Raw genomic sequence first — 26,580 nt, 5'->3', positions numbered from 1 at the left:
AAAAATTATATTAAACAAATACGAATGTTAATTAATTAAAATGTTAAAAAACTATTTCTTACTTAATTAACAAATAAATCATAAGCCCAATACCTAAAGTCATATCTATTAAACTTAAGCAATCTATGGGTTTGTTTAACATTTTTTTCATATCTCCTTACCGTCTTTCAAAACAAAATATAAGATAACATTTTTTTCCTTTTCAAGTTACTCCTCACATTTCTTCACTATGTTTCATCAATCATCATCTATACTTTTACCTTTTATGTAAATTCGTGTTTTCCTTTTCAGATTTTAATGCAAAACATCTGGTTCAAAAATCCAGCTTATTCCATTTATTACCAGTTTAACCTGGTTGAACCATTTTCTGAACAGCTCAAAACAGTCTAATAAGGAGTTTGTTTATGACATGAAACCTGACCATCATTGCACCCGGTCAGCAGGTTGCATAACATTGGTAACAATACACTAGTCTCTCTTTACCACCAGAGACTTGTAAAATCATAACATGTGAACTTATACAATCAAATAAAAAATACAGCATGCCATAAGTCCATCTATTTTTCATTGAAGTTGTACCCCAAAAAATGAATTATTAAACACCAATTGCCAATTTTAGCGGTCAACTTCAACACAAGCAACAAATGCTTCTAAGAGACACAGATTAAAATAACTAAAGAGTATCTCACATTCTGTTTTCATGAAAACTGTCATTTACATGGCGCATGGTGTAAAAATTCCCAAGATGGTTGTTTAGTACCTAACAAAGGCACTTCAAAATCCAATACACCCCTTAACCATTTAATCTTATTTACAAGTTCCTCCAAGTCCAAAATTGCAGCTTCCATTGTACTGTTAGACACGGAATTCAAACACAGGCTCTTGCTACACCTCATCTTAGAACGATTCCCATCATTATATCCATCATTTACACTAGTCATTTCCAAATTACAAGTTTTACTAATTTTATTGTCACATTCGTCAATCTCCATACCATTTCTACCAATGTTGCATTGCTTTCTCTTCCTCATGGATCTGTCAGGAAAATTCAATGGCCCCTCAGAACTCTGACAAGAATTCACTGTCCCATCTGTACCATGGATGCCTACAAGATTTAGATAGATGTAACAAGCAAAAACATTAAAAATATTCTTCAAAAAAACAACACATCAGATTGAGCCCCAAGGAAATGAATAGAATAGGTTTTGCTGAGAGTCTTGACCTCCACAAATATTGCATTCAAAAACAACAAATAAAAACATGTATATAGATATATATTGATGCTGTTTTACCTGAATTTGCTGGATTAATTATCCGAGCACAATGATATGTGTTTCCATCCTCCTGCAACTTTGGCCATGAAATGAACCATGATTATGAAAACTGAGATATGTAAATATTCTTAAATAATTAAACAAACTCAGAAGAACCATATTTCAAACATGCTATGCTTTTCACAAAACATCACAGCAAACCTTAGATGGTAAGGGAAACATATTGAGGTCATCATAACAAACAGCCCTATTTATATGTAAGTTTAATATCTATGCACCGTCATTTTTACACAACAAAGAACATTATTCATGTGTACTACTTTTTATTTAAGAGTGAATGATGATTAACACATAAATGGTAGATGATAGGCTGACAATGTAAAAACCCTTACACCGTGGGTGCATAAATTATTTTATCTTATACTTGATGTAAAATATCAATCCTAAAATATAAATAACAAATAAATCTAAGATTTTGATAAGATACTTAAAATACTGAGATATTTTCTCAAATATTTTAACACTCCATGTGTATACTAGGTTTAAGGGATGAAAATGGAAATAGAAAATATGAAAATAGAGAATCTGGGCAGAAATGAAATGATGACACAAAGTAAATTTTAAGTTTGTTTGATATGAATGTATGGGGGAAAAATGAACAAAAAGTGAACTGAAAGAAAATTAGTCTTTGTTAACAAAAGCGAAGTGGGTGGAGGTAAAAGTGTTATAGGAAAGTGGAACAATTGCACTTCATTCCCCCTTTCTACCAAATGAGAGAAGAAAACAAAAAATCAATGGGTGTGACATTTCATCCTTTCTTCCCTAATTCTCTCCTACCAACAGAAACTCTTATTTCTCCTCTATTTCTCTCCTTCCCTTTTCTTTCTCCCTTAGTTCACTATAATCAAACAAAGCATATAATAGAAACAGCAAAACATTAAGAATAGGGCACCATGTAAACAATGGTTGGGAAGAACACAGCTGGAGATGCTAGAGAATTGTTAGAAAGATAACTAATCAACAAAGCTAGATGATCATCGGCATAAGATCGTCAGCTTAATTGTATAAAACCGAAAAAAGAAGAAAAAACTAGCCCAAAATAAGACATAACGAAGCATGCATCCATGCTGTGCCCCGCGTGAAGCCCAACCCCGTACCTAGTTTTTTTGTAATAAAAAATTGTGTAACCACATATACGTGGCAATACCGGTACGTGCAATAAGGAAAGAGGAGTACCTAAGCTACATAGGATGTGACCAAAGCATTTACGTCAAAGAGTTGGGCTAACATAAGACATAACGAATATAAGCATTATCGGAATGATCATCAACCGAAAGAGAAAGTCACTAGTATGGCTCACATCTATGAAGAAGAAGTCATCACTCAAATGATTGACAACAGAGAGAACTACTACTATGATCCATTGGTGGGAAAAGAAAGGTATGAAAACAGCACTGCAGAAACAAGTAGTGGTGCCAAACTGCCACCTTAAGGTAGCGAACGAATACAAGAAATATAGAAACAAGGTACACAAATGATGAGGTGCCCATAAAGATGATGAAACAGCCACCGAGTAGAATACAGAAGGGCAACAACAATTTGACAAGTGCCTAAAAGGCTCCATACGAAGGGACTAAGCAACACAGTGGCCTAATGAGCAAGGTGAAGACAGATCTTGATGTTGATAGAGGTGGATTTGATGAACACTGCGCACAAAACAGCTACAGGAAATGAGTTGCTGGATGCAAATATCATGAGATATTTTCTCAGATATACAACATCTTTAGCCAAAACTATCAATCATACCAACTGGATTCAAACATCTGGAACCTTAATGAGAAGGTGAGTGACCAAGAAAGTTGCATTGTGCTGTTCTAAACAGAATTAATGCTAAATCGTTGATGACAGTGTCTAAGACAGGGGTAGCAGGCACACTCGAAGACTCCAAAGAACAAGAAATCCGAATACTAATGGATGTTTCTTTAAGGCGGGACAATGGTTAGGTTTTAAAAAAGTAACTCGGAAGGATATAATAACAATAAAGCAATTAGATTTCTATCCAAAAAGGAGAGAAAAGAACAAAAAGCAAGTCAACCAGAATACACATGTACCCAAAACTAACATAAAAATTTATTAAAAAGGGTGGTAAGTGCACGAGGCACTGAAGTCAGGGGAGGGTAGAAGATGCACACAGCTTTACCCCTGCAAGCAGGGAGGCTGTTTCTGGAATTTGAACCTGTGACCTCTTCGTCACCAAGTAGCAACCATATAGTTGTGCTGCAGCTCACCATCTTAACATAAAAACATATCCCCCCCGACTAAAATGATTTATTAAGTCTGACCAGTAGGCGTTTCTCATCTCTGGATTCCCCGCAAGTTAGTAATGAGATATCTATAAAGAGAACAGCATCCTATAGATGGTTACAGAAAACCATATCACTAATTCTTCATGCTCTTATTATAGCTTCTGCACAAGAAACCTAGACTTTCTCATTTTCAGAAACATCAGACTTCCACTAAACTTTAATAAAATAAAAAGAATTGACAAGCAGCAATCAGAAAAAAATGCAATCAATATCTACATCAGTACAAATACCTAAAAATATATTCCCAGTAGAAAAAATTTTATTTCAAGAACTCAGGGTATGCACTTAAATCAGATTTGCAAAATGTAAGAAGCCAAACTAAAATTGGAAAATAAGGATTAACAACATATTGCAAAATCTTTCCACCTATAAGCAGAAAACATCATGTCATTTACTGATAAAGTTGGCTTATCAGAAAATTTAACCACAAAGAAAAAGGCATCTCAAAGATAAGTTAAAAATATGAAAGAAGTAAAATTATAGGATTATTAGAACATACCATAGGCATAGGCACTGTCCAACCTTTTTCTGGGCACCAGTGCAAGGACGGGCGCAGGTCCTTGCTTGAAGCTCGATAAGATGAGCCTTCACCCAGTGGAGGAAGTAGCAAATCGATCTAAATAGACAATTTAAACAAACAATGAGATATGTTAAGTATGATACTCACAAAACATTAAAGCATCTCCAAGCAAGTACTGTTTCATAAACCATTCATGAGCCTCCACCAGTTTACCTAATAGCTTCAGTTTCTCGAATTAAATATTGGTCTTTTACAAAAACTAATATTAAGAAATTCATAATTAAAATGTATAAAACCAAGGTTCACATCTTTCTTTCAAATATTTTTTTTTTATTTTACCTGGGTTTTTTATAATTTTTTGCCCTTCTTCCTCTCCATTGCATATATATTTTAGTTTGTAAAGCTTCAGCTTTCATATACTAGAAAATAGAAAATGTTTATATCATTATGTATTTATGTTGATTAGTTGTGATGATAAGCGACAAGGTAGACGACACCATTAACCAACAGGGAGAAGTAAATATTACCTGAACTTTGCCATTACCCAATATTTCAGTGACTCTTCCAGACCAATAGCAACCATCTTTAAACCAATCTACCAAATCCCCCACCTTCCACATGTTATTAACAATAACTATGACTTCTGTTATAGTATTGACATCAAGTTCCTGAGTTTCATGACAAATAGTAGGAAACGAAGGTCTCAGCATCAATTCCTTAGTGAGGAACTTTGATGTCCCAGGTTTTTGATACAGCTTGAACCAAGTTAGCTCTGCAAACAAATACAGTAACAATTTCATTAGCATTCAATTTTGGAGGCACAATTTCAATTTTAAATTAGAGTAAAAACCTACTTTGATCAGGGTAGTCAAAATACTCCAACTGGAGCATCATATCATTATTGGTGCGAATTCCTCGTACCTGAAAGTGATATGAAATAAGTGAAGGGCATAGCATATACGAAATTTGATATTCATAAAATGTAGCAATTTAAACTTCATTACAAATGGATATAATATTGAAAGGAAAGATGATAATAATATATATACCTTGCACCGAAACCATGCACCACGAAAACCACGTTGAAAAGATTTAGACTCAGCCAAATCCCCTACTTTAAAGGGAAGGTCATCCATCTACGGGTGCGAGAGAGAGAGAGAGACGAAGAACAGAGAGAGAGAGAGAGAGAGACGAAGAACAGAACAGGGTGTGGAAATGAAGTTAGATCTTTGGGAAAGAAAGTCCGATCGTGTCAAACAGAATAGGGTTTCTATTGCATCTGGGTCTGGGCCACTCACCCATCTTAATATTAATTCGTTGGTCATGTTTTTATTTTCAGAATAAAATGTTCTAAACAAATGTTCTAAACAATTTACAATGTCCAAAAACGGTATAGTACAAAAATATTTAAGGTTGAAATTAATCATTCACTACATAATTTAAGATGATAGCTAGTTTTTAGTAGGCCACATGCACAAATTGTTATATTTTATTATAATTTTTCAATATTTGTTTGTGTAATAAAAGTAAGTGTTGAATAAAAAAACTTAAAGACATTTTATTTTAATTTTTAAAACATTTCGTATCTACCCATAATTTTAATTTGTATTTTAAAATTAAAATGAACCGATTGAGTACGAATAATATATAAACAGTAAGCATATTATGATATAAGTAGTGATATATTAGATGACAATATAATATATAAATAATTTAGAATAAGAAATTTTAATGCTTCCAACTTGCTAATTTTATCTTAAAATGGAAGTACAATAAGGTAAAAATGAACCAAAAAAAAAGGTAAATGAATTCAGATTCACATTCCAACAAGTTCAGGGTTAGAGTTCTTTATTCAAAATATGAGGATACCCTTACTACTACCAAAAAAAACAAAGAATTCCGATTCCATTGAAGTATGGGATTTTTAGAGAAATAAAAGGATGATTAATTCATAAATTGAGATTCACAAATTACCCTGTAACTACACAAATAAAAACTTCACATATTACCCTGTAATAATTTGGTAAACTGAAAAGTGAATACATTCATTAACATCTGACCTACTTAGTAAAGGTAAAAGCAACATTCCTGACCCAGCAATGTAAGATGCTCAACAAAATCCATTCCACGTAAAAAGTTTTGTTGTTCTGTATATAACATGTTGGGAAGCTGCTGATTTTGTGCAAGCTCTTGCACTCTGCCATATTCAGGAAACAACTCAGATTCAACCTAAGTACGTCATAAGGTAGAGAGAGAGAGAGAGAGAGACGAAGAACAGAGAGAGAGAGAGAGAGAGACGAAGAACAGAACAGGGTGTGGAAATGAAGTTAGATCTTTGGGAAAGAAAGTCCGATCGTGTCAAACAGAATAGGGTTTCTATTGCATCTGGGTCTGGGCCACTCACCCATCTTAATATTAATTCGTTGGTCATGTTTTTATTTTCAGAATAAAATGTTCTAAACAAATGTTCTAAACAATTTACAATGTCCAAAAACGGTATAGTACAAAAATATTTAAGGTTGAAATTAATCATTCACTACATAATTTAAGATGATAGCTAGTTTTTAGTAGGCCACATGCACAAATTGTTATATTTTATTATAATTTTTCAATATTTGTTTGTGTAATAAAAGTAAGTGTTGAATAAAAAAACTTAAAGACATTTTATTTTAATTTTTAAAACATTTCGTATCTACCCATAATTTTAATTTGTATTTTAAAATTAAAATGAACCGATTGAGTACGAATAATATATAAACAGTAAGCATATTATGATATAAGTAGTGATATATTAGATGACAATATAATATATAAATAATTTAGAATAAGAAATTTTAATGCTTCCAACTTGCTAATTTTATCTTAAAATGGAAGTACAATAAGGTAAAAATGAACCAAAAAAAAAGGTAAATGAATTCAGATTCACATTCCAACAAGTTCAGGGTTAGAGTTCTTTATTCAAAATATGAGGATACCCTTACTACTACCAAAAAAAACAAAGAATTCCGATTCCATTGAAGTATGGGATTTTTAGAGAAATAAAAGGATGATTAATTCATAAATTGAGATTCACAAATTACCCTGTAACTACACAAATAAAAACTTCACATATTACCCTGTAATAATTTGGTAAACTGAAAAGTGAATACATTCATTAACATCTGACCTACTTAGTAAAGGTAAAAGCAACATTCCTGACCCAGCAATGTAAGATGCTCAACAAAATCCATTCCACGTAAAAAGTTTTGTTGTTCTGTATATAACATGTTGGGAAGCTGCTGATTTTGTGCAAGCTCTTGCACTCTGCCATATTCAGGAAACAACTCAGATTCAACCTAAGTACGTCATAAGGTATATTAATGAACAATGGGAGAATAAGTGCTTTTAGAATGGACACCACCATCTTCTGCTTCTACTCTCCCTTTGATCGGCCGAGGCATAAACATGAAGCTCATGGTGATTTTGCCCAGATAAGCTGTGACCACTCAGATTTCTACTCCCTTCAATCTGATTCTGAGGATTATTACCTAACCAAAAGACAAGAACAATGCCCACAAGACTAACAATCGGAGCTGCAGCAAGAAAAAACCATCTTCCATCACCTCTTGTTGCAGAAGAATTCACGCTAGAACCTGAACTCACAGGTTCTCGCGGCTGTACCCCACTGTCCTCTTCATTCATTTCAGCTTCATCAAAAACATCAGGGGAACTATCATCCTCCATCACATCATGGATCATGTATCTACTATTAATGTTATTCTGCTTCCCCTCTTCGTAATCCTTATCGTCGGTTGGTAGCTCATAACGACAGAGAGGGCACGAATTTCGCGCACTCAACCACGGCAAAATGCAGCAGGTATGATACAGGTGAGAACATGGAAGCTGGTTTACTTTGGTGCCAGGGGCCAAGACATCCTTGCAAATAGCACAAATTAGTTCTTCACCATGCTTCTCATGTTCCTCCTTGCTGATGACTACGAGAGGCAGATTACTCACGAATGACAAAGCTGCAGGAGGTGCTCCTCTTCTTGTGTTGTCATTCTCAGCAAGATGCTCTAGCAGTTCCTCGAAGTTTCTAGCATCAAGATAATCCCCAGAGTTTGCCCTTTGATAAGGAGGTAGTAAATCAGTGTCATCCAAGTTAGTGAAGCTGTTGTGATCATTGTTGTACGCTACTCGCCAGCTATCCCTGATTCTCTGGTTAATTATTCCCTCAACAGTTGAATTAAACCTTTGTTCCCAATTAATGCCACGCCTGCTCTCACTTGGACTCCGGGTGAAAACGTTTTGAAGGCGAGTGGTGGCCTCAGCTTCCTCTTCCTCAGCTAGTTCCCATTCCCTTTCCTCTTCTTCATCCCCCTCCTCATCTTCTTCCTCATCGTCTTCTATGTTCCATTGGCTGAGGCCAGCATGCATTGGATCTATATCAGTGTCACTATCCAACTCATCAGCCTCATCTCGTAAATTAAACATATCTGTACCTACAAAACTATGTCTATCCATCGAGATATCAGAGTCACCTCCATAAGCACTGAAAGAGAAAGAATCAGTCTCAGCATGAGGAATCCTATACCGCCTAAAACTTACATTTGATTCACTTTCGTCATAAAGAGGGGCCCAATTATCAAAACCATCACTGTCAGTATCTGAGAGAACTCGTCTCCAGCTTCTAGACCCACTAGGGGTAGTATGGGTACTCCCATACTGCAAAGACCAAGCAGGGGCATCGCCATCCACAACTTGATTATCCTCCACAGACGAAGTGGATTGGTTTTGTCTCACCATATATGATAGCGGTTGTGACAGAATATTCTCAACTGATTCAGAACTGTTGTGCCTGAATCTTCCTCTGTGCCTTCTTTGATGATTCCCGAAGTCTTCAAGTAATAAAAACTTACAATCACTACATACACCATTGGTTGGAAGATCACCAGTTATCTCATTATCAGGTGATAAGGCCTTTTGGCAAAGAGAACACAGAGGAAAGTGGACAGAAACAGTATCTGCATGAAGCCGTGAAGTAGACCCGGACATTGCAAGTGAGATATTATCTGAATTAGCAGATGTCTGAAACCAGATAAAATCCATATTATTGAAGACATTAGGCAATCAAAGATGTTAGAAGAAAAAAATACTAAATTCTAAGAATGCCAAAAATAGCCAGTGTTCACATTACACAATAGAAAGCTGCAATAAAAACACTAAGCAACAAGACCAATCTAAGAGATATATTTGGTTAAACAGTTTAACTAAGCACTTATTCAATGAGCCTTTTTTAAAATAAGCTAAAAAAACAATTTACATAATAAGCATATTGAAATAAGTTAAAAAGAGCAGTAGTTTGATAAGCTTATTTTGATAAGTTGTTCTCATAAGCCCAAACAAGCTTTTTATAAGCTCTTTCAAATGCCTAGCATGCTTAGGAAAGATTATATAAGGCAAAGTAATTGGTTAATCTTCAAAACCTCTCTCAAGGAACTTTTGATTATAATTTGTTTCTAATACAAATAAAAAATAAGCTAATCCAAACACGGAATGTAAACATGTTAAATTCACACAACACATTAGATAACCAAGTTAATAAAAGGTTTAGGATGAATCAAGTATGAAATGTGATTGCAATAAAGTTCAAAATGCATCTAGTAAGATCACAAACCTATTATCATATTCATGGAATAAAGGATGAAATTTTAACACGGGATGGTGTTTTTGAAAGACCACACTCACTCATATGAAGAAAAAAGAATAAATTAGGGTTCAAAGATTTGGAGGCAAAAATGAATGACAGTAGTTTAACAATATATAACAATAATGAAGATGTAATTTCAATTAATAGAATCATCGAAGAAAAAGAAGGCACCTGAGAGAGAGAGAGAGAGAGAGAGAGAGAGAGAGAGAGAGAAGAGACCCAAACTCTTCCACGTTTCTTCTTATTCTTATTCTTCTTTCACCTTATTTATTTATTTAAATTAAATTACCATATAACAAAGTTCCTTTGTATTTCATTATTTGTATTTGGTCTCTTTTTTTCTTTTCTTCCTATTATATTCTTTAGGTTTATTGCCTCCAGATTATTATTAGTATTATTACACCGACCCAATCCACTACATGCTGCTCGCCCAAACCATCTTGTTAATATCACACCCAAACTAATTAAAATTACTTTTCTTCCTATACTTTTTTGATATGCACTTTTTAAAATCATAATTGCAATTTTCAATAACTTTTATAATATGTGTGAGATTGTTCTTAGAAATGTAAGATAATTTTTTTATACTAATTGGAAAAAAGATTATTTTTAATTTAATTTTTTTGGATGGATCGAGTATCCATCCAAATGGATATACCCATGAATATCTATTGGATATAATAGATGAATTTGAATCCATCCATTATCAATACTATCCATTGGATTATATCCATTTAAATCAATTAGTTCTAACAAATTAATTTAATTTGAATGAATTTCGATGGATTTTGGATTATGGATAATTTTGCCACCCCTAGACTTATTCAAACCCAATCCAACTAAAAGCCTTGAGTGCTTGTGTAAATTACATTTCATCTTTGAATATATATAATATATATTATACTATATTGGTATAAAGTGAGGGCCATTTAGGATTAACTTTGAGTTGGGATCAAATCACCCACAAATCTTGGCCATGGCTAAAATAATAATTAAAAACAAAAAGCGAACTTAGTAACCCTCAATTCATCATTCAACTCACGATTTAAACATTAGTTGCACATGTATAGCTTTCTCATAATTAAGTAACAAAAATTAATTCCACAAAATGCACGACTTTCTCATATTTAAGTAACAATAATTACTTACCAAAAAGAACTAACAATAATCAGTTGCACAAATTCATTTTCTTTAGGAACTCAATATTATTTGTTGCCTCTTTTTTATGAACAAAACTCAACTAATCTTCTGTTATCATGGATTTAGATTTGATCTAATCTAAGATCCTTTTCTCTCTTCAGTTTTTAGTTGTTGTCTTTTTTATACGGCGACACTTGCAACTAACCCTCTGAACGTAAACAACACGTTTTTAAGGTTGTTTTTTTCGATGTTTTTCTCATAAACTCTCTTCTGAATTCTGACTCTAAAAGCCTTAACCTCCCACTTCAAAAAAACCCGTATTTCTCTTTTTCTGATCTGAGTCACCTTCCCGATTCTCTCCTAAGACTTGCATTTAATGCACTTCAAATTTTAGTTTTTTTCTTCTCAGTTTTTCTTGATCTGGGTCTTTCTATCCTTTGAGTAAGATTATAAGATGAGTATAAAGTTAAGTTTTTTATTAAGTGTTTGTATTTTGCTTTCGTGGGGTAATTGTTGTTTTGGAAGGTTTATGGTGGAGAAGAACAATTTGAAAGTGACTTCTCCAAAATCATTGAAGGGTGTGTATGAATGTGCAATTGGGAATTTTGGGATTCCTAAGTATGGAGGAACATTGATTGGTTCAGTAGTGTACCCAAAGGTGAATCAGAAAGGTTGCAAGAGCTTCAGTGATGTTGATACTTCTTTTCAGTCCAAGCCTGGAGGGTTCCCTACTTTCCTTCTTGTTGATCGTGGAGGTAATAATTTGTGATTATCTTGGATAGATTTATTTTTTAAAATAAGTAAAACGATTTTATTGTAATTTTGAATAGTGTGTAATGGAGTTGCCTCTGTTTTCTTTTATTCCATTTGTGGCATCATGACATGTTGAGTTGTGGCTACTTATTTAATTAATTGAATCACACTCTATAGTAAATTTGGAATATATAATTATTCTAACTTAGTTGGCACTAGGAACTTAGTAGGTATTCCAAAATGATATGAAAAGTTAATTGGAAGTTATTAAGAGGTTTTTTAAATGGTTCCTCCGACTCCACCTAGTGGCACAATGGTGCTAAATTCTTATTTCATGCTAAATTCATATTTCATAGCCAAATAAGAACTTTCCTACTGTGACTTCATAAATGGGAAAAGTTGAAAAACATTCTTATTTTGGGGACTGTGAACCAAATAAGAATGGTTTGGAGACTACGAACCAAAGTTGTACCATTCGTGTGAATTTTGGCTTGAGTTGTTGGGAAGTGTAAACAAATATAAAATAAGCATTGGAACCAACTTAAGGACAATGTTTGGTTCCACCATTGTGGATTCTCTAAGGCTTGGTTGTTGTTGTTGTCTTTCAATATATATCGAGGTCAATTGTTCATAGTTTCTGTTGTCCTTTGTGTTTATGTAAAGTTTCTATCATTTTTTTGGAGGGGTGTGGTGATAGGTGAAGAGATAATAAGCTCACTATCGTACTACATAACAAATAAAAAGACAAGTTTTATGGTTTTGGTACGTATTTTATCTCTAGATTTATGATGCAACACTAATGATATCCATGCATTGGTTTGTTGCTAGAAATACACACATAAAATTGGCGAAAAGCTGTAATTTCTTTTTTCTCATGGCATTTATTGTTAGATTGCTACTTCACTTTGAAGGCGTGGAACGCGCAGAACGGTGGAGCAGCAGCTATTCTTGTAGCTGATAACAAGGCAGAACAATTGATCACGATGGATACTCCTGAAGGTGGGAATGCTGTAAATGATGATTATGTCGAAAAGATTACCATTCCTTCTGCCCTTATAAGCAAATCTTTGGGAGATAGCATCAAGACAGCTCTCTCTAACAGCGAGATGGTTAACATAAATCTTGATTGGAGAGAGGCTCTTCCTCATCCAGATGATAGAGTTGAGTATGAGTTATGGACGAATAGCAACAACGAGTGCGGGCTGAAGTGTGACACTCAAATTAATTTTCTCAAGAGTTTTAAAGGGTCGGCTCAGTTACTTGAGAAACAAGGGTTCACTCAGTTTACCCCTCACTATATAACATGGTATTGCCCTGAAGCATTTCTCTTAACCAAACAGTGCAAGTCTCAGTGCATAAACCATGGGAGGTACTGCGCGCCAGATCCTGAGCAAGATTTCAATAAAGGCTATGATGGAAAAGATGTTGTTATTCAAAACTTGCGCCAAGCTTGCTTCTTTAAAGTGGCAAATGAGAGTGGAAAACCGTGGCAATGGTGGGACTATGTGACTGATTTTTCGATCCGTTGTCCGATGAAAGATAATAAGTACACAGAAGAATGCTCAGATCAAGTTATTAAATCTCTTGGTAGGTTAGACACTTCATGTTTCTTTACATTCACTTTGCAACTGCCTTATATTTTTTCTTTGGTGTTTGATTTTCACAATATATTCATGTTATTTATTAGTTTCAGGTTTACTTTTCTTTTTTTAATGATTTAGCACCCCTGGGACATCCCTACTTTTTCAAATGCTGTAGCTTCAGTGTAGACGTGGAATTAAAATAATTTATACATTGTTTGTTAGAAACCACTTTCAGGTGTAGACTAGGAACAAAGCAAAATTTATACATGCTTTGCTAGAAACTACTATTCCTAACAAAATATCACTGCCATTTTCTCAAATCCAACACAAGATTCATGTGCCTTGCTATACCCTTTTCTATATCTTCCTGCATAAACTTATTTTTTGTAATCTCGTATGTCTTGAGAAAAAGGCCTTATCACATGATTCTAAGAAGAGATATTCTGTCCACTTACTGTAATTTACTATACAGGTGTTGATCTGAAGAAGATCAAAGATTGTGTCGGCGATCCTCATGCAGATGTCGAAAACCCTGTTCTTAAGTTTGAACAGGAGGCACAGGTTGGTTATTCTAACATGCAAACCTTTTTTATGGTTTTTGTTGAACTGAAGGGTTTTAGATAAGGGAAGAAGGGAAAGAAAGAATAGAGAATTAAGGTAACATGGAATTGATTTTATTAGAGTCCTATTTATACTAATAATAGAATCCTAGTCATAAAACATATTCTAAGATATAAAAAAGACAGAGTAATAATACATCCTCATACTAAATCCTCCTACAAGTCCTCCTACCCACAAGAAAGTGACATATGTCATTCGTAAACCAATTATTAATAAACAAAGTATCACTTTACGACATATGTCACTTTCTGGTGGGTAGAAGGATTTAATAGGAGGATATATTATTTTCCAAAAAGATATTATAAAATATTTTTCTGATTTTCTAACAGTTTCTTGTGGGCTTGTTCTTTCAAGCAGGTCATCATGTTGTTTTATGATTATATATCATTTTCTTTTAACTTTGGTTTCAGATTGGCAAAGGCACTCGTGGCGATGTTACTATTCTGCCTACTCTTGTTATAAATGAACGACAGTATAGAGGTCCGAGGCATCTTTTCAAGACATCTTGGTGGCTATTAACTGTATTCTATAAGTCTGTTGTATAATTTTGGTTTCTAACTGCTATTTATAGGTAAGTTGACAAGAGCAGCAGTTCTCAAAGCAATCTGTGCAGGTTTCCAAGAGACCACTGAACCATCAATGTGCTTAACTACAGGTCCTTATTTTCAATTTTGATAAAAGAACTGTTAGGCGCTGTTGGGAATTCTAAGTGTCAAAAAGATATGATTAATAAGTCCTGCAATGAAAAAAATGGACAAGTTGAAATCATATAAGTGGAAAGACTCATAGGTATAATGTCGTAAGGGTTTTGGTTAAGATGTGATGTCGAGTCCACTATGTTGTTTTTCACGTAGTCCGTTAGATGTAGATATCCTTGGTGTTTAGGCTCCTCAATCCTATCAACTGAACCATTGCAGACATGGAAAAAATTGAATCTTGACCTATGGAATCTATACAAGAATTGTGTGGATTTAGATTTACAAGAAATCATAGGAGTACCGGCAATTGGCTCATTGAAATTGAATTGTTTTCGGAAGCTAATGATTTTTCTGGTTATTCTTTGCAGACATGGAAACAAACGAGTGTTTGGAAAACAATGGTGGTTGTTGGCAGGACAAATCTGCTAACATTACTGCTTGCAGGGTATTAGGTTAACTTGAACCTTGTCAAACACATTATTGTGTAATAGGTTATTACCTTTTTACTTCCTATGGGGTCTGGTTAGTTTGGTCTTAACCATTATTGGTTTGCTTGCTTTTCTTTCTCTCTAATTTAGGACACTTTCCGAGGAAGAGTATGTGAATGTCCTATAGTACAAAATGTGAAGTTTGTTGGTGATGGATATACTCACTGTGAAGGTAAATTAGTTTTCAGAATTTAGATAAATTATTCCATTCTTCTTTCTACATAATTCAAACACCATTTCTTCCAAAGTGCACATGACAGCCTTTCAATTTAACTTCCAAACAGAAGACACTTCATCATCGTTGCACCAAATTGGTGATTTGAATTTATGTTTCCTCCTCTATTTTGTTGGCACTTTTGATTTCATTCCATGTTATTGTTATGCTTCCTAATTGTTTTTCTTCTTGTCCATGTTTTTGTGTTGCGAATCTGAAAAGTTTATCTAACTATCAAAATGGGCTGCTCAATCAAACTTGGTTTGGGCCAAACAAGCCCGGTGTCTATTCCGGGCAAAAACTGACATTTGTCGGGCTTTTGTGGCCTGTATGGGTCATTTTTGTAACATGGTCAGGTGGGCTTTTGTTGGCCTGTGTGTCAGCCAAGTTCGAGCCCTATCGTGTCATGCCAAAATAGCCTGGGGTCTATTCAGGCTTGAGCTTTGCTGTCTATGCGATCCACTTATGTGGCCTATTTGTGTCGGTCCGGCATGTTTGCCAGTTTATGCTAATTTCAATAATACCTTTTTTTTCCATTAATGCTTCAATTTAATGGGCATTTTGAATTTTTTAACAGCTTCGGGAGCTTTGAGGTGTGAAATGAACAATGGAGGTTGTTGGAAGGGAGCCCAAGGTGGCAAGGCCTACTCTGCTTGTATTGTAAGTTGTCATCATGTGGATCCTTTTTTGTGTGCATTTTGGAGGGGTAGAAGTGAGAATGATATGCTATATATTAACTATCATCTGTTTCGTTGTGTTCTTGATTGATAATGCAGGATGACCATACAAAAGGGTGTACCTGTCCACCAGGGTTCAGAGGTGATGGAATCAACTCCTGTGAAGGTACTCACTGTCCTAAATTTGGTTGAACTAGGGTGAACTTGGATAAACAGCTTAATCAAGCACTTATTCAGCATGTTTTTTTTGGAATAAACTAAGAGTCTGTTTGGAAAACAACTTAATTAAGCACTTATTCAACAAGCAATTCTCACATTAGAGCTTATAAACTTCATTTAAGCTCCGTTCATAAGCTTATCCAAATATGTTTTAATTAAGTGATTATGTGATAATATAAACCTCCTAAAATGAATTTGTTTTCATAAGCTTTTATGGTTATAGCTTACTTTCCTAAGTAGTTCTCTTAAGCCCAAGTAAGCTCTCCCCCATTTTTTAGTATCCAGTGAATGATAAACACAAACATATATCAGATAGAGTTACTTACCTGTGCAAAAGGCTTAAATCTGACCCTGATTCCTGGAGTAGTTATTGACCATGCTATTAACTAAAGTAAAAATATGATAATATTTTTATTATTATTTCTTATTGTGATTATGTTGCAGATATTGATGAGTGCAAAGAGAAATCGGTATGCCAGTGCCCAGAGTGCAGATGCAAAAACACCTGGGGGAGTTATGAGTGCAAATGCAGTAGTGGTTTGTTCTACATGCAAGAAAATGACATATGTATTGGTGAGGCTTTATTTAATTTTAATATCTCTTACTGTGCCAAATTTGAAACTAAGCTTTCTGGATGCTGATTTCATCTAAATTAAGGAAAACACAACTTTGGACTGGTCACTCATGATGCTCATTTGACAATTTAGTCCCACCAAAAAGTAATCTGTAAAGTGAACATAACATGATAAAAAAACTAAAAAGTAGCACATGGTTTTCAACATCCAAAGAACAGAACAGAAAATCATGTTCCATCTTGTTCTGTCTAATTTTTTATTTTTGGGCTTTATAATTATTATCTTTGAAAAAAAAGTTCTTTATTTTTCACTGTTTTGTTTGATATCCTTATAAATGCAGGTAAATATAGTGCTTCAGTGTCCAGTGGGAGTTTCATTTGGATGTTTATCCTCATATTGGCTGGTGCTGGTGCTGGTGTTTATGCATTTTACAAATACAGAATCCAGGTAATTATTGCTTCTTGCCATTTTGAGATATAGTTGAGAATCTCTGTCAAAGTGGTTTTTGACTTTTTGGTCCCATAACTATTATTTAACTATTTTTTGCAGAGATATATGGACTCAGAGATAAGGACAATTATGGCCCAATACATGCCATTGGATAATCAACCAGAAAACTACAATCATCAAGTTAATCATGATATCTAGGACAACTAGAAGATTATGGTATTAGAGGACAAAAATTCATGTCAAACTTGTCATACTCTCCACGCATGTTTAGTTCTTTATTACCACGGAAATAAGCTATTATTGTTCTCACTATCAGTGCTGGTTGTTTCTTGTGTTATTAAGCATTAGTTTCAATGAGGCATTCATCATGAATAGGGGTTTCTCCTAAATAATAGAATGAACTATATCTACACATTATTTTAAACTCATACATAATCCATCAATACAACACTCTTGCTTAATAACAAGAAAAAAATGTATAACTGACTCTTCAAAAAAGTAATCAAAATGAATATGAATGGTGAATGATATAATAACTGTATATAAATCTTTATAGTGCATACATATTACACTCCACTAACAACATCTCCTACAATATTGATTACAACTTCAGATTTTAATAATTCAATTAGTCTGAAATTACTAAATGTAAAAACTGACTTATACAAGTTCTCACAATATATTCTAACAATGAATTCTAAGAGGATAGAGTTTGTTATACATTCTAACTTGAAAGAGTAATAAAGCTAAGGGCATTGAGCAACGAATATTAGTTGCTAAATGAACATTCTGATCTCAGCATGGTCAAAATAACAAACCTTGAATTACAAGTAATTAACATTCCTATACACTTAATTCATCTATTCTAGTTCTAATTCAACATAACCAACCTCTTCTTCTACATTCTAACTTGAATTTTCCTTTGCAAGTAAGCTCTTGCTGGTGTTGACCTCAAATCTTGACTAAGCTGCCATTGGATTTATTCTGTTGGGGCAGTTTGCTGTCCCTGAAAAGTTATTCATCTTCCTTTTCCTCAGTTAAATGCAGCCTTGAAGGTCTACCGAGAGAAGGACATTAGATGATTTTATATTGCCATGAACAAGTTTCCTTCCATTTGCAGAGTGGATATGTGCAATACCCTCTGCTGCTCCAAGCATGATCTTCAATCTGCAATCTGCAATCACTTTCCCTTGTTCCTATCATCATGTTTCATATGTCATAATTAGAAAAATCAATAACCAGCAACCATATATTCATATCCTTGATCCATATCATTCATATTCAACAAATGAAAAAAGACAAGGTGGTGTGGAAGAGAGTAAGGAATATGACCTGAAAAGTTGTTATGGTGGAGATATATGAATCTTAGAGGGGAAGTGAAAGTATATCATTTGGAAGGTTACCACTTATATATATATTACTATAACTTGCAGATGGAAAGAAGGCATGTGTTTTGTTTCATTCCTCTCTACAACTTGCAAATAATTTGAATATAGACATAGAGAAGATATATATTAATAAAACATAATGTTTGAAATTATTAATTTGATAGTTGAGATGGGCTAGCCCAGTTAGAAAAGGTTTTATTATTACAATTCATTCATTCACTTCCAAACTCAACCACATACACACATACACACACACAATACCATTCATTCATTCATTATACATAAAAATGGTAACCCTGAACCTCAAATTCAATCCTATTTCTTCATATGTTGTCTCTCAATTCTTACTTCCTCCTCCTCCTCCCAATCTAAATCACTCTTTTCCTACACTTACTACTACAGGTACCACCACTCTCACTCTCTTTGCTTATTAATTCAATTCCTTCTCACTCTAATTGCTTGGTTGCAGCAACCACAAAGTTCAAGACTTTTCAGCTCAAGGCTTCTTTCTGGGAATCTATCAAATCTGGGTCCATCTTCTTTTTATTATCCATTCCAATTCCAATTCCAATTCCAATTCCATATTTATGTTTATGTTTAAACTCAGGGTGTGCTTGGGTAAAGAATAAGACGAAGGGTTTTTATTTCAATAGAAATGGACATGACTTGTTTCCCCCCCTCAGGTTGATAAAGAATAAGACGACACAAGTTATCGATCCACCCTCCACAGAGGAAGAAGAAGAAGAAGATGAAGAAGCTCTGGGTCAAGAGTTTGTCCTTGTTGAGAAGACTGAACCTGATGGAACAATTGAGCAAATAATATTCTCTTCGGGTGCCGATATTGATGTTTATGATATTCAAGCCCTCTGTGACAAGGTCTGTTGTTGTTGTTGTTCTTGTTGTTTATGTTGTTCTTGTTTATGTTGTTGTTGTTTATGTTGTTGTTTTCTATTGTGATTAATAAGGGGCTCATGTCCTTAATTAACAGGTAGGGTGGCCACGTAGGCCATTGTCAAAACTAGCTGCTGCATTGAAAAATAGCTATATAGTGGCCTCATTGCATTCTGTAAGAAAATCACCACCGGGCTCAGGTAAAATAAAATGGGTTTTTTTCCCCTTCTTTATCCTTGTATCTTTCTAAACCTATTTGATGAACATCTTAGTGTACTTGCCCAAGCTATTTGACAGAGGGGAATGAAGAAAAGAGATTAATTGGTATGGCTCGTGCTACATCAGACCATGCCTTCAATGCCACAATTTGGGATGTCCTAGTTGATCCTAGCTACCAGGTATTTTCTGTCTCCTACCTCTGCTTCTTCTTAATAACTCATACAGCTTATTCATGTTTTTGTTATTCTATAGGGCCAAGGTCTCGGTAAAGCGCTTGTTGAGAAGCTCATACGAACTCTTCTGCAAAGGGACATTGGCAATATAAGTCTCTTTGCAGATAGTAAAGGTATAACAATATTTAACATCTTTGTGCTTATGCTTGTTTGTGGTCTTATCCTATGTTTTATACTGTTTAGTTCAAGTGGATAGTTTGCAAATGCTCAAAGTTCATATTGCCTTGTTCCAATTTTGTTGTATGTTGAATGCAGTTGTGGAATTTTACAGCAATTTAGGCTTTGAAGCTGATCCAGAGGGCATAAAAGGCATGTTTTGGTACCCAAATTACTAATTGCTGCAACCTTTCAAAAATGTTGCTTATACTTGTTAGTTATATTGATCAACATTGCAACCATTTGCAAGAACAGCAGTGGCATGTTTGTGTATTAATCATGAAGATTTGGTTATCAAAGATTCAAAGCTGTAATTAGTGTGTTAGGTGCTAGCATGTAATTCTTTTTCCAAAGTTTAATGACTTATCAATCACATCATTGTGAGGTTTTGTGCTAGCATGGAATATAAAAATTGGCAATAAAGAACAAAAGTGTCACTTTTAGTATGTGGTTGGTGGATAAGGAAAAATAGAGTATGATATGAACACAGAAATATTCCCTTTTGTACATAAAAGCAGCAGCTATGAAGGGCAAAAGGGAGAAAGAAACCAAATATTAGTTAATCATATACACAAGACATGCACTATTTATTTATATATGCTCTAACACATTGTTACGCTACTCACTTGTACATTAACCAATACAAGTTCTATCTTCCTCCTATGAGGATCCAATTTATAAAAGTATAAAACCTCATATCATAACTATCATCTTTTTATTATATAATAGAAACTACCATTTTTAGCAATAACAAGGTTGGTTGTTATCTTCTCTAGTATAGAGAGGGAAGTACATAAAAAATAAAAGAAAAAAACAATAATACATTGGAGATGATTTTTTTTCCAATATCAAATGCATTTAACTAATATATCAAATAAGATTATTGACTTACTCTTTATTAATAAATTTGTTAATTGGTTTATAGGTTATGTTTTTTTTAATGTATATCCAAGAGTAATGGTTAATAAAAACTATAAAGTAATAAAACAATTCTTTTCCCCAATAAATTTATTTTGTTACATATACCCAAGCATTATTGTTTGTTTTGTAAGTTTTTTCATAGTGATTATATAACCAGCTTATAGAGAGAAAAATAAAATAAAATACAATATATTGGTGAGTTGATTTATTTTTACAAAAAGGTTATATACTAAAAATTAAATCAACGCATCATGTGTTTTGCATTATTTATAAAGTAAAATTGTAAAATAATTCGCATAATTGTTATTTACTTTTTCATAAGTAATCTTGTTAGAGGAAAATTGAGTTGAAAAAATAGAGTGTTATTGCTTAATGAATAAGAAGGGTATTTATTATCTTAAGGTCGAAGAGAAATATTGATGTATAAAAAAAGCATCTTGAGATTATTTATTTGTAGTTGTTGGGAGTGTGAGTTAGTTAGTAAGAAGAAAAGTGAAATAAATGAGATTGCAGCATGGTTCTCTTATTGCAAGATACGCACGCAGTGGCGACATCCAAAATGCTCGTAAGTTGTTCGACGAAATGCCTCACTCACAAAAAAACACTTCTTCATGGAACGCTATCGTTTCCGCTTATTTCCAATCCAACAACCCTCACCAAGCGACCCTTCTCTTCAACAGAACACCCATCAAGAACACCGTTTCATGGAATAACTTGATATCTGGTTACATTAAAAACAAAATGCTCATTCAAGCAAGAAAAGTGTTCGACACAATGCCTGACCGAAACGTTGTTTCCTGGACCTCAATGGTTCGTGGCTACATTCAAAATGGGATGATCTCAGAAGCAGAAGCACTTTTCTGGCGTATGCCAGATAAGAATGTTGTTTCATGGACAGTTATGCTTGGTGGGTTACTTCAAGAGGGTCGGTTTGATGATGCGCAGAAGGTTTTTGATATAATGCCTGTTAAGGATGTTGTGGCCGTAACAAGCATGATTGGTGGGTATTGTCAGGAGGGTCGTTTGGATGAAGCTCGTGCTCTATTTGATGAGATGCCACGTAGGAATGTGATTACTTGGACGACAATGATTTATGGTTATGCACGTAACGGGTGCGTGGATGTTGCCAGGAAGCTTTTTGAAGTGATGCCGGAGAAGAATGAGGTGTCTTGGACAGCGATGCTTATGGGTTATACTCAGAGTGGAAGGATGAGTGAGGCTTCTGAGCTTTTTGATGCAATGCCGGTGAAATGGACTGTTTGTTGCAATGAAATGATTATGGGATTTGGGAGTGTTGGGGAGGTTGGTAAAGCAAGGGATGTGTTTGAACGGACGAGGGAGAGGGATGATGGAACTTGGAGTGCGATGATTAAGGTGTATGAACGGAAAGGGTGTGAGTTGGAAGCGCTTGGTATGTTTGCTAGGATGCAAAGAGAAGGTGTTGCACTGAATTTCCCTTCGTTGATTAGTGTTCTTTCTGTATGTGCTAGCCTAGCTACTCTTGATCATGGCAGACAGGTTCATGCTCAGTTGGTGAGATCTGAATTTGATCAAGATTTATATGTTGCTTCGGTATTGATTACAATGTATGTTAAATGTGGTGATCTTGCAAAAGCAAAACAGATTTTTAACTGGTTTCCCTTCAAGGATGTTGTTATGTGGAACTCTATGATCACAGGTTATTCCCAGCACGGTTTGGGAGGTGAAGCATTAAATGTTTTCCATGATATGTGCTCCTGTGGAGTTCAGCCTGATGATGTTACCTTCATTGGAGTTCTCACGGCATGTAGCTATAGCGGAAAGGTGAAAGAAGGGCTTGAGTTCTTCGAATTAATGAAATCCAAATATCAAGTGGAGCCAAGAGTAGAACACTATGCTTGCTTGGTTGATCTGCTAGGCCGAGCTGGCCGGGTAAATGAAGCAATGGAACTAGTAGAAAAGATGCCAATGGAAGCAGATGCTGTTGTTTGGGGTGCATTATTAGGTGCTTGTAGAACTCATATGAAGCTGGATTTGGCTGAAATTGTAGTGAAGAAACTTTCACAGCTAGAGCCAAAAAATGCCGGGCCATCTGTCTTGCTCTCGAACTTGTATGCATCAAAAGGAAGATGGGGGGATGTTGAAGTCCTTCGGGAAAAAATAAAAGCTAGGTGTGTTATCAAATTGCCAGGTTGTAGTTGGATTGAGGTGGAGAAGAAGGTACATCGATTCACGGGCGGAGACAGCAAGGGACACCCGGAGCAGCCAATTATCATGAAAAAGTTGGAGAGGTTAGGTGGATTGTTAAGGGAAGCAGGGTACTGTCCTGATGGTAGTTTTGTGCTTCATGATGTGGATGAGGAAGAGAAGACACATAGCTTGGGTTATCATAGTGAAAAGCTAGCTGTTGCCTATGGACTAATAAAAGTGCCTGAAGGAATGCCAATTAGAGTTATGAAAAATTTGAGGGTTTGTGGGGATTGTCATTCAGCAATCAAATTGATTTCCAAAGTCACTGGAAGACACATCATTTTGAGGGATACTAATAGATTTCATCATTTTAAGGATGGTTACTGTTCTTGTAATGACTATTGGTGATCACACCAGCATACATATCACATGATGCCCTATATTATTAATTAAGAATCAAAACTACATTTTACTTATTATAATTCTAACACACATACATGAATGAGTATTATTATATTATTTATTGTGTACATTATCTCTGAGTATCAACAAAGAGAGGGATATTATTATTATTTTATTATTATAAAAGAAAGGCAAAACATGTATCACATTGAATCCATTCAAAATATTTGTAGCATAAACAATTCTGATATTGAAAAATATGAAATGAAAACTTTCCAAAACCTTTTTCTTAACTTGAGATAAGTGTTACATTCTACAACAAAGTAATGTGCTACCTAATTAGAAGAATTGTCTTTAGTTTCTTCCAAACTAATGATAAATCATTTCCTATAAAAACTTTTACTCTCAAATGTTATTAGGACCTCCAAACTAATGATAAATCATTCCTCTAAAAATATTGACTCTCTAAAATGTTATTAGGAGCGGAAACAATTATATATAAATATGTTTCAAATATACAATTATCATGATGAGAGCATGTATAAGGATATATCTATCATTCATTTATTATTATTTTTGAATAATTGATAATAATTAAATATAAATAATAAATGATATATTAATAGTGCATAAGTCTTACTCTGCCAAATGGAAAAATAATCAATGTTCTTTGTCATTTTCAGTAAATCATTTGATGGGATGAGTTTTAGTCTTGATTAGTAAGTATTTAGTACTTAGATACATAGTTACTGTTCACATCTTTATAACATTTTGTCAAAGAGAATAAGTATATTATAGTACAAGGAGATGAATTATCTCTTTCTGTCAGTAAAATCATATCTGTTTCATTATTTTCTATAAAAATATTTTTAAAACTAAACAAAATAGTACATATATAAAAATTTAGTGACTGAAGAAGATCAATTATCTCATTATTCTGTTTGTAAAAATGGTGATTTATTTGAAATTATCCTTTAAAACAAAAGGTCTTTACAATACCAAAAAATAGGGTGATTGAAAGCAAGAATTAAGAATGAAAGTAATGTTTAAATATAGAGAAATTGAATTATTGCAACGGTCATTAACTGGCGCCTGGTGCCTCGTATTATATATTGGATGTGTCTGTTGAGTTGCAATGTTTAACGTTGTTGTCTTGTCTTGTTGAGGTTTTTAGATGGATTATCAAATGTTTAATGTTGTTCCATATGATGACACTCCTTTTCCTCCACCTAGTCCAAGTTTTTTCAATTTCACCAACCCACCCATACTATTACTACCACCCCACCATGATCATGATCATGATTTATCATCTAATAATAATAATAATAATAATAATAATAATATTCATCCACAACAAATTCATGGAATTGCTCAAGAGGTTAACCATGATCCAATTGTGGCTAATTATTATTCCATTCATAATAATAATAATCACTTTGAAGCAAATCCATCATCATCATCATCACATAACAATATATGTCCCCAGTTACCACCCCCCTTTAGTTGCACTTGCTGTCAAGTTCTCAGACAGATAATTCACACCAATGGTATTATTTTCTAATTTTCATTATATTAAGCCACTTTCGTTGCTTGCTTGGTTTCTCCAAATTTACTAACAATAATTTATGGATTCTATTGTTTTGCCTTTCTTTTTCTCCTTCCATATATTTTGATATGTAAAGTTTGGGTGCTTGGTATTATAGGTTTTACCTTCACAAAACTTGAGATTCATGGAACGCTTGGGATGATTTGTCATGCAATTCATTATCAGAATATCAACATGCTTTCTTCTTCTTCAAGTAACCCTCAATTTCGAGTTATTGAGTATGTTCCTTCTACTACGTACCCTTATTTGTTATACTTGATATTATAAACTTCATGCTACTTTAATTTATTTCTTGTATGCACTTATATATATCTTTTGCCTTCCTCTACTGTCTAATCCGAGTATTTACATAATGTTTCTGTAATGATGATTAGTTTTAGCATGAAGACCATTCAAGATATCAAGAACTTTCTAGTGCAATACTACATTGAACAAATTTCATTAGGGTATGCTATTATGCAAGATCCTCTATCTGCCTATTATGAAACCCTCTGCATTGGATTGGACTTTGCTGGAGACATAAATGATTTGAACCCAATTAGTAATAATGATATGGAACAAGAGGCTGATAATGGAAGGGTTCCTAGACCAGGCCATGCAGAACAACAGGTTATACTTTTTTCATTCATTCTGTATTTCTCATATACCTTTGCCTAGTTACTTACTTCTATTACCCTATAGCAGCATATGATGTAAAATCAGAAAGTGTTTTTTTGGCAAGAGTTCTATTTAAGACTAGTTTAATATGCTATTCATGGCAGAGAGACAGAACAACACAGACGAAATTGAGTGATTTAAGCAATTACTTTGATATGCCTATGGAGGAAACAGGTGGTAGGAGAATGAGCTTATGTAGTTCATCAGTGAAGAAAGTTAGCCGCAAACAAGGAGTAATAAGATGGCCTCAAAGAAAGGTTTGTATTGCTTTAACCTTATTTTCATTGTTTTGCTGACTATATATCATAAATGTTCCATTTTATGTAAAATTTGCACAGGTAAAAAGCATGGTGAAGCAGATAACAATGCTGAGGAAAGCTTTAGGTTCAGGAGATGAGGCGAGTAGGGAAAGAACTGAGGCAGAAATTAGCAGACTTGAAGCAGAAATGGCGCGGCATTGTGCTTGAACTTACCATTAAACTAGTCATCCTACACTGCTTAACTTGTTATATGCAGAGGACAAGTTATTACTTGTTTCTTCTTTTAATTACTTTACCTTACCTTCATTCTGTAAATGAGTCTGCTGATTAACTCTATATTTGTAATTAGTTTCAACAGTTTCTTAGGAGACTTCCTTTTTTGTCTGTAAAATACTACATTTGAGTTAGACT

At 34.3% G+C, this 26,580-nt stretch overlaps 5 protein-coding genes across 10 annotated transcripts; 3 read left to right on the top strand and 2 right to left on the bottom strand.

The window, feature by feature from the left end:
• On the bottom strand, window positions 665-5,381 carry LOC109352702. 4 transcript variants are annotated; one of them, XM_019594875.1, is made up of 6 exons: window positions 5,210-5,381; window positions 5,015-5,081; window positions 4,688-4,932; window positions 4,140-4,256; window positions 1,293-1,350; window positions 665-1,090 (listed from the first exon to the last, which is right to left on the bottom strand). In XM_019594875.1, the coding sequence occupies exons 1-6, from the start codon at window positions 5,294-5,296 to the stop codon at window positions 711-713; spliced, it is 954 nt and encodes a 317-aa protein (XP_019450420.1). In that variant the 5' UTR covers window positions 5,297-5,381; the 3' UTR covers window positions 665-710. The 4 variants fall into 4 exon arrangements, with proteins under 4 accessions (XP_019450420.1, XP_019450422.1, XP_019450418.1 ...); XM_019594877.1 differs by having other exon boundaries at window positions 1,293-1,344; window positions 5,210-5,380; XM_019594873.1 differs by having other exon boundaries at window positions 665-1,105; window positions 5,210-5,377.
• Window positions 7,197-10,033, bottom strand: LOC109352701. Its single transcript, XM_019594872.1, has 2 exons — window positions 9,546-10,033; window positions 7,197-9,247 (listed from the first exon to the last, which is right to left on the bottom strand). Exon 2 carries the CDS (start codon window positions 9,192-9,194, stop codon window positions 7,545-7,547), a length of 1,650 nt encoding a protein of 549 aa, XP_019450417.1. The 5' UTR covers window positions 9,195-9,247; window positions 9,546-10,033; the 3' UTR covers window positions 7,197-7,544.
• Window positions 11,101-17,641, top strand: LOC109352700 (vacuolar-sorting receptor 1-like). Its single transcript, XM_019594871.1, has 12 exons — window positions 11,101-11,744; window positions 12,634-13,329; window positions 13,798-13,886; window positions 14,357-14,426; window positions 14,518-14,601; window positions 15,013-15,089; window positions 15,223-15,304; window positions 15,924-16,006; window positions 16,123-16,189; window positions 16,687-16,815; window positions 17,158-17,264; window positions 17,367-17,641. The coding sequence occupies exons 1-12, from the start codon at window positions 11,444-11,446 to the stop codon at window positions 17,463-17,465; spliced, it is 1,884 nt and encodes a 627-aa protein (XP_019450416.1). The 5' UTR covers window positions 11,101-11,443; the 3' UTR covers window positions 17,466-17,641.
• LOC109352699 (acetyltransferase NSI) lies at window positions 18,876-20,486 on the top strand. Of its 3 annotated transcripts, none has more exons than XM_019594870.1 (7): window positions 18,876-19,057; window positions 19,125-19,185; window positions 19,339-19,531; window positions 19,644-19,746; window positions 19,844-19,944; window positions 20,018-20,111; window positions 20,254-20,486. In XM_019594870.1, exons 1-7 carry the CDS (start codon window positions 18,943-18,945, stop codon window positions 20,331-20,333), a joined length of 747 nt encoding a protein of 248 aa, XP_019450415.1. In that variant the 5' UTR covers window positions 18,876-18,942; the 3' UTR covers window positions 20,334-20,486. The 3 variants fall into 3 exon arrangements, with proteins under 3 accessions (XP_019450415.1, XP_019450414.1, XP_019450413.1); XM_019594869.1 differs by having other exon boundaries at window positions 18,876-19,066; window positions 19,122-19,185; XM_019594868.1 differs by having other exon boundaries at window positions 18,876-19,068; window positions 19,118-19,185.
• On the top strand, window positions 21,547-23,740 carry LOC109352698 (pentatricopeptide repeat-containing protein At1g56690, mitochondrial-like). Its single transcript, XM_019594866.1, has one exon. It carries the CDS (start codon window positions 21,577-21,579, stop codon window positions 23,650-23,652), a length of 2,076 nt encoding a protein of 691 aa, XP_019450411.1. The 5' UTR covers window positions 21,547-21,576; the 3' UTR covers window positions 23,653-23,740.

This window comes from Lupinus angustifolius, chromosome LG07, assembly GCF_001865875.1.
Source record: "Lupinus angustifolius cultivar Tanjil chromosome LG07, LupAngTanjil_v1.0, whole genome shotgun sequence".
Classification (NCBI taxonomy): Eukaryota; Viridiplantae; Streptophyta; class Magnoliopsida; order Fabales; family Fabaceae; genus Lupinus; species Lupinus angustifolius.
This window is presented reverse-complemented; position numbering and strand designations above follow the sequence as displayed.

Excerpts from the sequence above, each read along its gene's own strand:
- LOC109352702 (XM_019594873.1), bottom strand. The coding sequence starts at position 5,296 with ATGGATGACCTTCCCTTTAAAGTAGGGGATTTGGCTGAGTCTAAATCT. Across the intron at positions 1,351-4,139 it reads GGACAGTGCCTATGCCTATG|TTGCAGGAGGATGGAAACAC; the intron begins GTATGTTCTAAT and ends TCATGGCCAAAG. Across the intron at positions 1,106-1,292 it reads AATTAATCCAGCAAATTCAG|GCATCCATGGTACAGATGGG; the intron begins GTAAAACAGCAT and ends TAAATCTTGTAG.
- LOC109352701 (XM_019594872.1), bottom strand. The coding sequence starts at position 9,194 with ATGTCCGGGTCTACTTCACGGCTTCATGCAGATACTGTTTCTGTCCAC.
- LOC109352700 (XM_019594871.1), top strand. The coding sequence starts at position 11,444 with ATGAGTATAAAGTTAAGTTTTTTATTAAGTGTTTGTATTTTGCTTTCG. Across the intron at positions 15,305-15,923 it reads TGGATATACTCACTGTGAAG|CTTCGGGAGCTTTGAGGTGT; the intron begins GTAAATTAGTTT and ends ATTTTTTAACAG. Across the intron at positions 17,265-17,366 it reads TTTACAAATACAGAATCCAG|AGATATATGGACTCAGAGAT; the intron begins GTAATTATTGCT and ends TATTTTTTGCAG.
- LOC109352699 (XM_019594868.1), top strand. The coding sequence starts at position 18,943 with ATGGTAACCCTGAACCTCAAATTCAATCCTATTTCTTCATATGTTGTC. Across the intron at positions 19,186-19,338 it reads TGGGAATCTATCAAATCTGG|GTTGATAAAGAATAAGACGA; the intron begins GTCCATCTTCTT and ends TCCCCCCCTCAG. Across the intron at positions 19,747-19,843 it reads AAAATCACCACCGGGCTCAG|AGGGGAATGAAGAAAAGAGA; the intron begins GTAAAATAAAAT and ends GCTATTTGACAG.
- LOC109352698 (XM_019594866.1), top strand. The coding sequence starts at position 21,577 with ATGAGATTGCAGCATGGTTCTCTTATTGCAAGATACGCACGCAGTGGC.